The sequence below is a fragment of the Helianthus annuus genome, chromosome 17, assembly GCF_002127325.2.
Source record: "Helianthus annuus cultivar XRQ/B chromosome 17, HanXRQr2.0-SUNRISE, whole genome shotgun sequence".
Taxonomy (NCBI): domain Eukaryota; kingdom Viridiplantae; phylum Streptophyta; class Magnoliopsida; order Asterales; family Asteraceae; genus Helianthus; species Helianthus annuus.
Window position 1 is genome coordinate 186,013,745 of NC_035449.2, and position 9,807 is coordinate 186,023,551.

Consider the following 9,807-nt stretch of genomic DNA (forward strand, 5'->3'; position numbering starts at 1 on the left):
TGATGATTTAGAAATGAATTAGATTAGTGTGTAATCAATTGCCTGATGTTAAGATACAAGTCATGATAGAATGATTGATTGATAAGTGGTTTCTGTTCTGCAAATGTATGAGTTAGGGTTTCTTGATCGCATGAACGTAAGTGTAACTGTCCCAATGATTCTGTGTATTAGCTTTGGAAATCACGTATGTTAAAGTTCGGAGTAAATAGTCAGAGTTTTGTGAATGAAAGTGATTGTTTGTCTGAGTTTTATGTTATCATACACTGTCCGAATTTTATACCAAGGAACAAGGATTCTGAATTTTGTGATAAACTTTAGTCTGAGTTTGTAACCCTACACCTTGTCCGAATTTTTGATAAGCAAAAACATGTCAGAGTTTTTCCATGATTAAGGGTCCGAGTTTTGTGGTATCAAACCTATTGTCCGACTTTTTGATAACATCACAAGTAGTCCGAATTTGTGAAGAGGAGAACCCCTCCCTTTGTCCGAATTTGTGGCCCCTGTTTCCCTTTGTCCGAGTTTTAAGCAAGGAAACCCCCCCCCCACACACATGGTCCGAGTTTTAGAAGGCTCCCATGTCCGAGTTTCATTAAGTGGGGGGTTAAGTCCGACTTTTTTTTGATGATGATGCATGTCCGAGTTTTTGGCCACATATACATAGTCCAAGTTTGTTGTATACTAGTTCAACCCTCATGCTTGATAACCCTTGGTCCGAATTTCTTGGCTTGGAACTGTTGCCTGACCTTTTAGTTGTGTTGTTGTTTCCGACTTTTATGATTTGAATATAGTGTTACCTTGATTACATGCTGATAGTCCGAATTTCTTCACAGTGATACTTAGTGTGACTATTGTTGATGCTATTATAGTTTGATTATAATGGTTACAAAACCCTGTATACTGTATGAAACAATAACTGCATGCTACTGTGTGATATGATTCTGTAAGTTACTGTTTGAGCATCAAGGACCTGTAAACCCTAATTGGACGTCAACACTTATCTTGGATTTATGTGCAATATACCTTAGGTCGTGAGTAACGGACTTAAACATTTATTAACCCTAGAAGCAATAACATACCGAGCAAACCAAGGTGAGTTCACACTCTTACTAAGGCATGGGATTCCCAAGGGCTTGGGAATGGGATAAAAGGAATGAGATTGAATAGACTCGTACATACACTGTTACTAGACTACCTACCATCGTCCTCGGTTGTGCAGGACACATACGTAAAACCTACGTATACTTGTGCTATTCACTGTCCTCAGGTTGCGAAGGACACTCACGTAAAACCTACGTGAACTTATACTCACTACTGCCTCGGTTGTGTCAGGCACTTACGTAAAACCTACGTAAACCCCCGCGTACCCCTATCCTCGGTTGTGAAGGATACTTACGTAAAACCTACGTAAACTTGTACGTATTACTGTTCTCGGGATATGTAGAACACTTATGGTTACGAATAGTCTAGTGGTTATACAACATGGGAAACCCCCACCAATAGATCGTACTATCGGCCCAGTAGAGCCACATGTTACAAACGAACTTACTATTACGCATTTACTTTCTGTGAACTCGCTCAACTAGTTGTTGATCCTCTGTTACATGCCTTGCAGGTCGTTAGATACATGGAGCTTGCACAGGGAGGAGCTGGTCGTTGTGGGCTTGGATCATGATTGTCCTGTTAAACACTTATGACATTTGATACTTTATTATGATGGGTTTTATTTATACGTTTCCGCTAAACAGTGATAACTTACTTATGTTTTGGAACACCATTCATATGGATATGGTTTGGTTTAATGGCAATTACTTTTACTATATATATTGTGCTATATGATTGGTGGCTTGATCCTGGTCAGTCACGCTCCCAAGCGGTGATACTCCGCAAGTGGATTTTGGGGATGTGACATGGAGAGCTTTGGAGTTAGAGAGAGAAGCTAGAGAGAGAAAGTGCTCCAACAGGTGATTCACGGTTCTTGTATTTTTCAGATCTATCAAAGAATCACGTTTATATTACGTTTCGTGTGTTCTTCGTTTACATTTCCACCAACACCCCCTCATCTTTTACACATTTCCGCCACCACCCCTATTCTTTTACACTTTGTCTTTTTTAGACTTTGCTTTTTTACCCCTTGCACTATTACTCTATTTTTACACCCGCCCAACTTTTAAAAAATTGCAATTGTAATCCCTAGACTACAACTCCTACTTTTGCAAATGCCAATTTTTACACCCGCCCAACTTTTAAAAAATTGCAATTGTAATCCCTAGACTACAACTCCTACTTTTGCAAATGCCAATGCATTGTGTTTTACAAAATGTCTTATGCATTGTGTTTTACACTTTGTGTCTACCGTTGTGTTTTACACTTTTTGTAATTGTCTTTTACGCACTGCGTTTTACGAATCGTGTTTTGTCTTACTATATATTTCCACCCGTCGCGCGCCGGCGCAACGCGCGGCGGTCAAAATACTAGTTTTATCCTAAATTTGCTACAATTTTTGCTACAACTCTTTTTTAGTTTTCCCATAAAATTGCGGCAAATTGTCTTAAGACTTGTTTTTTGTTTTTAATTTATTTAATAAAAATAAAAAATTATTAATCACTCAATGCAAAAAAAAGAAAAAAGATTTGAAAGTTAATAAACTTTGCGAAAAAATTGGGACATTTTAAATAATTGTTTTATTTTTCATTTTTAATATTACAATAAAAGTGCTGGACAAATTTTATATATAATTTTTTTGCTAATGCTTGCCACAAAATAGCAACAATTTTGTAACTATTTTACTTGTTACGTTTAAGATTGTGATTCCTTTTTTTTTATTCAATCCAGCGACGACAGATTTGGGAAAAATAAAAAATATTTTGAAATTCATAAATTTTCTGAAAAAAAAGCATAAAAATAATAAAAATTCTAAAACAATGTTTACAATCTTAAAATAAATATAACAAAGATCCTAACTAACTGGCAGTTTTTTTATTACAAAACTTACAAATCTAAGCTTTTTTTTTTTTACTTATTTAGAAACTTTCTCAACATTTCTTCCAGGTTTTTATGCCGTTCCGTTTGTTCGGCCCGCTCTCGTTTTAGAAACTTTTTCAACATTTCTTCCATGTTTTTATGCCGTTCCGCTTGTTCGGCCCGCTCTTGTTTTAGAAAGTTTTTCAACATTTCTTCCATGTTTTTATGCCATTCCGCTTGTTCAGCCCGCTCTCGTTCGACTCGTTCTTGTTCTCGCTGTCGTTCACGTTCTGCACGTTCTTGTTCCCGCTCTTGTTTAAATTGTTCAAAACGAGCTTCTATGTTTTGTCGGGCCTTTTGTTCTTTTTCTAATTCCGCTTGAACTATCTCGAGCTAAAATTTGTCAAAAGATTTATAACTAATACATATTAACAAAAAACAAATAGTGTAACATATTATTAATATCCCATAATAACCTAACCACGACGATCTAAAAAAATAATTGGAATAAAAAATTATTTAAAAATCATATAAAAACACATGCATACAAAAAATCAATACTTTTTATTTTTTTAGTTATTACTACACACTCATACACATACACACATACTTATACATATACACACATCCACATACATATGCACATGCATATAAACACATCCACATACATATACTTATCCTGAATCTATCTCTCATTGGCATAAGGGTAAGAACTGTTTGTATGATAGTTGGAGGAAGGCTACTCAGCTTTTCCAAAGGTAAATCTTGAGATTTCCGACTGAGGGGTCGAAAACGTATATACCTATAAAAAATTATAAAACCAGGGGGGGTCGAAAACGTATATATCTAAAAAAATCTATACGAAACTACATACCGGACACTACTGAGCGAAAAGTTCGGGGGGCCGGGCGAAAAAACTATAAAACCGGGGGGTCGAAAACGTATATATCAAGTAACTAAACCATGAACTCAAATCACAAAGCAACTAGATTTCAAACTTGTTAAAGTATTTGTTGCTCTATGCCAATGGTCGAAATAATCTAATAGCGAAGATATCAAATAAACTTTAGGAATCTCCCTCCTATACTGTGAAACCGATATCGACATGCTAGAAACTAGAGGAACACGATGACAGTATCAAGTTAGTGCAGAAAGAGAATGCTTTGTATTGTAGATCTTGTACAATCACAATATGTAAATAGCTTTGAAAACTGAATATTCAAGTCATTTATGGGATCAAAATACCATGCATCTATTTCATACTTAGGTCACTCGATTCATCACCTTGCAGTTGAAAACTGAATATTCAAGTCATTACCATAGCCCGTTTAACTATGGCCGATTATCTGATTCTAGTTATCCACTTACATAAAGCATATCCAAGCGCCCCTCGACTCAATAAAATTATATAGAATGGTATATTTTCGTCATCTAAAGTTGAATTAAACTAACAGATTGCGATCTCTAAAATCTCGTGTTTTGGAAAAGCTTGGAATACAAAAAAGAAGATATCAGATACAATCCTGGCATTTTTTTCCTATACACACTGCATACCACATTGTATTAAAATATACAAATTCGGGTCAAGTTATTCTACAAAGGCTTCTAGTTGTAAGAAGTGTAAGAAGGATTTATAGAGTGACAAGTGTCCAATAACCTAAAACTAAACCCACTACATCACCATCAAAAACCTAAACACCCACCCCACCACCACCCAAAAACCTAAACCCCCCCCCCCCCCCCCCCCGAAAAAAAAAAAAAAAACTATACCTCACCAAAAAAAACCCCAAAAAACCTACCCCCCCACCCCCAAAAACCTGACCCCCCCCCCCCCCCCCGCCCGGACAATAAAAAACAAAAAAAACTATACCTCACCAAAAAAACCTAACCCCCCCCCCCCAAAAAAAAAAAACCTAAAAAAAAAACTAAACACCCACCCCCACAGCAAAAAAAAATATTTTTTTTTGGGTGGGTGATGTGGGGGGGGGGGGGGGTTAGGTTTTTGGTGGTGGTGGATGTTTAAGGTTTTTTTTGTAGTGTGGTTTTTTTGTGTAGTGGGTTTTTTTAGGTTATTGGACACTTGTCACTCTATAAATCCTTCTTACACTTCTTACAATTAGGATCCTTTGTATTTGATCCTAATCCATACAAATTCATAGCATAATTTATAAATCAAGATAACTTAAAGCTCACCTGTGACAAGAATCGTTCCACGTCATTGCTTTGGTTCTTTACACCACGTTTTGCCGCTGTTAAAACATCTATTGCAACACACATATTTGTTAGCCACCTTATGTTTATTATAGCATGCATTATAAGACGCTGGTAATGGTAAAACCGTAAAAGTCTTAACTGATCTCATCCAATTTCTTTTGGGGTGCTTGAGCAACCTTTCTAGAATCTTCTGAAACTCGGCTACCCTCTTTGGACCCAGAAAACAATTGATCTTTTTCTTCCTAGAGGACCAAATTTTCACCGAAATAACTAAGAGTTTTCCTGAAACTCGTGTCTTTGCAAGTGAATAACACATACCCTGAGACGCACTCCGCTGACAGCAGTTACGTCATTAAGCTGCTGATCCGAAAATGCTTCAGACACTTTCTGCTTCTTACTGATATGTAGCAGAAAAGTCAACGTTATATTAAATTGATATATATGAGATACAAAAATCAAACTACCTTAGCGAAGAAACAGGTGCTTCTAACGTTTTTTTCTGGCCAACAGTCGGCTTTTCGGGGGAAGTCTTTGCATTACTTCCAGATGCCAATGAAGAGTCTCCAGCAGACTGTATTAAAAAAAATTAACCTCTAACGAACTGATAATATATTTGAAAAGGAGATGGAATAAAAAATAACGATAAAACAAAATAATATACTACATCTGTTCATATGTAAGTGTCACACAAAGCGTAGGAGTCGCTTAAGGTGCATATATACGTGAAGCACTGACATACAACCTATAAGCAATGAGCCTGCTATTTAAATATAAGAAGGTAAACACCTAAAAGAAGATATACTAATTATTACATGAAAACTAAAAACAGATGAAAAGCTGGTATTCTTGTTTTCTTCTATACCTGCCTTTGTTGTAGTTTATAGACTGCCATCTTCAGCATACGATCTCCTACAAGACTTCGCATGTGCCGGACAAATTCTTCTTTATTTATGACATTGCTCTGGGAATAACATAGCCATTTAGCATAATGATGGTTGATAACCCAAATAAATAACACACTTAAAACATTTATAAACAAAAAAAAAAGAAATTTCCAAATAAATATTGTTACAGGGTCACCCCCTAACTATACCTTTAATCGAACATATTGGCCCTGGAGTTGCCTAGCCTGGTCTTTGTCAAGCTGTGGTTCTAAAACAGGTAGCAGCAGTGCAAAAGGGACCTGCTTGCCAGCTGGCTGACGCATTGCATTAGGTGGTTGCCCTGTTGCCATTGCTTGCTGATTACCCATTCTTTGGAACTGAGATTCATCTTCCGGGGTCTGTCCTATATTTTGAGCAGGATTTTATCAGCAGAACAGTTAAGCGTTGAGATAAAGCTGCAATATATTCATTCATATTTATGATACAAAGAGAATGATTGAGTAGAGATGGTTAACTGTTACAAGGGCAATGATCATGTGTACAAGTCCATCCTAAAATGCCCATATATAACTAACTATAATTCTGTATCACAAATCGACAAAACAATGAGAGGCAACTACACAAATCGAAGGTACCACTAAAAGCAAGGTGTAAAAAAGAATGATTGAGCACAGGGCCGTCGCTAAGTTTTTTTTTTTTTTTTTTTTGGATAAAACTACGATAATCGTAGCAAAACGATATATTTGAAATAGTTCATAGTTACAAGAGCAAGGGCATTGTTCATGTGTACAAAGTCAATGTCTTTCATATAAACATAACATATTTCTATACTAGCCCATATATAACTATAATTTTGTATTAGAACTACACAAATCCACAAAGTAATTTTTTTTTTTTGAACAGCCAACAGAATCAATCCCGAGCACTCTTGGGGCACCCACTGGACAAACGGAGTACTCCAAGAGTAACCCAAGTCCACCACCAATTCCGGGGAAAACCCAATAACCCACCCGCCCGTAGGCACGATGGTGAAATTACCAGTAAAACCCGTTTGGCTCAAGGATCCAACCCAGATTTCCCTGGGTCTTCTATCATTGCCACTAGTGCCTCACTCTGCACCAAGTGGGAGTAGAACCTGCATCTCTCAAGACTCTTGATTCGATAGTTCCTAAACCATCTTGCACTACCAAGTTTAAGATGTGAGCACAACATCTTATATGAAAAAACAAACCATCAAAGTGTAACTTCCCCTTTCCCTTAAAATTACTCATCAAAATGTTGGCTGCCCAATCATTGTTCGATGCATTGTCTAAAGTTATGGTACCTATTTTGTCTTGGATACCCCATTTTATAAGACACTTTAAAATGGTATCACCCGATTCATCAATTATTGGATTCGGGTCGTCCTCTCCATCAGTCGAATCAACATGAGCAGCCGGATTCTCGTTTGATTCTTTGTAAGAAGACATCCTACCAAAAAAAAAAACACAATTATAACTACACAATCGTTAACACAATTATAACATTTAACAAACGTACCAGAAGTAAACAAACGGAAGTTAACAAACAATTATAACAGAAACATACATACAATCTGTGTATGTATGTTACCAAACAGAAACGATTTAACATACAGAAACAATCTGGTTAACATACCAAACAGAAACATAACAGAAAGTCAGAAACATACGATTTAACGATAAAAACATACTATAAGAAACATACAGAAGCAGATTAGACTGAAACAAGTGATATTTACAAACGATTGTTATTATATGTCGCAGATTGAAGACTGAAACAAGTGATATTTATGATACGGCTGTTTGGAGATTGAAGACTGGATCGACTCACTTGTTGCAGATTGAAGACTGGAGATTGAAGACCGTCCGACGAACTGTTGCAGAATGAACACAGGAGCGGTGATATGTTGCAGACGATGGGTCGGAGACTAGAGAGCGGCGATATGTGTGAGTGTGACTGTGGAGACCGGAGACTCCGGAGAGTGAGAGTCGGAGACTAGAGAGCGGCGATAGTGAATACTCGTTTACGAATAGGATTTAGGGTTAGATTTACATGTTAAATATTAAATATTAGGTTGGGTTAAACGTTATTTGGGGCTTTTAATTTTTTTTGGGTTATTACATTTTTTTGGGTTATTAATCTATAAAGTTAATTATTAATAAAGATGATTCGAGCGAAACCGAGCGATCGACGAGCGAGCGGAGTTTTGCTCATGCTCGGATTGAATTTGAATCGAACCGATCCGATCGGCTCATTTACAAACCGAGCGAGAATCGAACAAGCTTTTTTCCAGATGCCAATAAAGAGTCTCCAGCAGACTGTATTAAAAAAAATTAACCTCTAACGAACTGATAATACATTTGAAAAGGATATGGAATAAAAAAAATAACTATAAAACAAACTAATATACTACATCTGTTCCTATGTAAGTGTCACAAAAAGCGTAGGAGTTGCTTAAGGTGCATATACGTAAAGCACTGACATACAACCTGTAAGCAATTATGAGCCTGCTATTTAATATAAAAGAAGATATATTACATGAAAACTAAAAAAAGATGAAAAGGTATTCGTGTTTTCTTCTATACCTGCCTTTGTTGTAGGGCCATCTTCAGCATATGATCTCCTACAAGTTGTCGCGTGTACCAGACAAATTCTTCTTTATTTATGACATTACTCTGGGAATAACGTAGCCATTTAGAATAATGATGGTTGATAACCCAAATAAATAACACACTTAAAACATTTATAAACAAAAAAAGAAATTTCCAAATAAATATTGTTACAGGGTCACCCCCTAACTATACCTTTAATCGAACATATAGGCCCTGGAGTTGCATAGCCTGGTCTTTGTCAAGCTGTGCTTCTAAAACAGGTAGCAGCTGTGCAAAAGGGACCTGCTTGCCAGCTGGCTGATGCATTGCATTAGATAATGCGTAGTGGGACGCTTTGCCAGAAGATAGCGCCGTCAAAACGCCCAAACACCAAAACTTTGGGCGCTATAAATGAAAATTGGGGTTGTGGCGCGATAATTTTAATGGCGGTATGGGATTTGCTTTTGAAGTGTTGACCAATAAAAAATTATTAAGGGTTTTTATAATATTCTAATGAAATTGAAAATTAAGAATTAGGTAATGATGGGTAGGGGCTTTATGACTACGGGCTCTAGTGATATAACGCCCCATAGAGCCCCCGTGTGACGTGGCACGACATGTGTCGCATAACGCCCCACAAGGGGCTTTATGACTACGGATGGCCTTAGGCGGTTGCCCTGTTGCCATTGCTTGCTGATTACCATTCTTTGGAACTGAGATTCATCTTCCGGGGTCTGTCCTATATTTTAAGCAGGATTTTTATCAGCATTCTGCACACCCGTAGTCAGGTCCATATCGGAACAGTTATGCCTTGAGATAAAGCTGAAAAAATATTCATTCATATTTATGATACAAAGAGAATGATCATGTGCACAAGTCCATCATATATAACTTAAATGCCCATATATAACTAACTATAATTCTGTATCACAAATCGACAAAACAATGAGACGCAACTACACAAATCGAAGGTACCAATAAAAGCGAGGTGTAAAAAATAATGATTGAGCACAGGGCCATCGCTAAGAATTTGGGAGAATATAAACCAGGGGCGGAGACAGCATTGTGGCAGCCGTAGCACGGGCTACGGCTCAAAGTCGTGTTTGCAGTGTTTTGCAGTGTTAATTTTTTGTTTT

The 9,807-nt window shown here is 37.0% G+C and overlaps 1 protein-coding gene across 7 annotated transcripts; it reads right to left on the reverse strand.

Annotated features, from left to right (window-relative positions):
• Positions 1-2,960: 2,960 nt before the first annotated feature.
• LOC110925381 (transcription initiation factor TFIID subunit 4b) lies at positions 2,961-9,002 on the reverse strand. Of its 7 annotated transcripts, none has more exons than XM_035986426.1 (9): positions 7,819-8,121; positions 7,384-7,529; positions 6,269-6,462; positions 6,038-6,136; positions 5,640-5,746; positions 5,494-5,572; positions 5,315-5,417; positions 5,155-5,222; positions 2,961-3,354 (listed from the first exon to the last, which is right to left on the reverse strand). In XM_035986426.1, exons 2-9 carry the CDS (start codon positions 7,526-7,528, stop codon positions 3,013-3,015), a joined length of 1,137 nt encoding a protein of 378 aa, XP_035842319.1. In that variant the 5' UTR covers position 7,529; positions 7,819-8,121; the 3' UTR covers positions 2,961-3,012. The 7 variants fall into 7 exon arrangements, 6 of the variants coding, with proteins under 6 accessions (XP_035842319.1, XP_035842318.1, XP_022025031.2 ...); XM_035986425.1 differs by having other exon boundaries at positions 7,911-8,120; XM_022169339.2 differs by having other exon boundaries at positions 7,785-7,878.
• Positions 9,003-9,807: the final 805 nt, after the last annotated feature.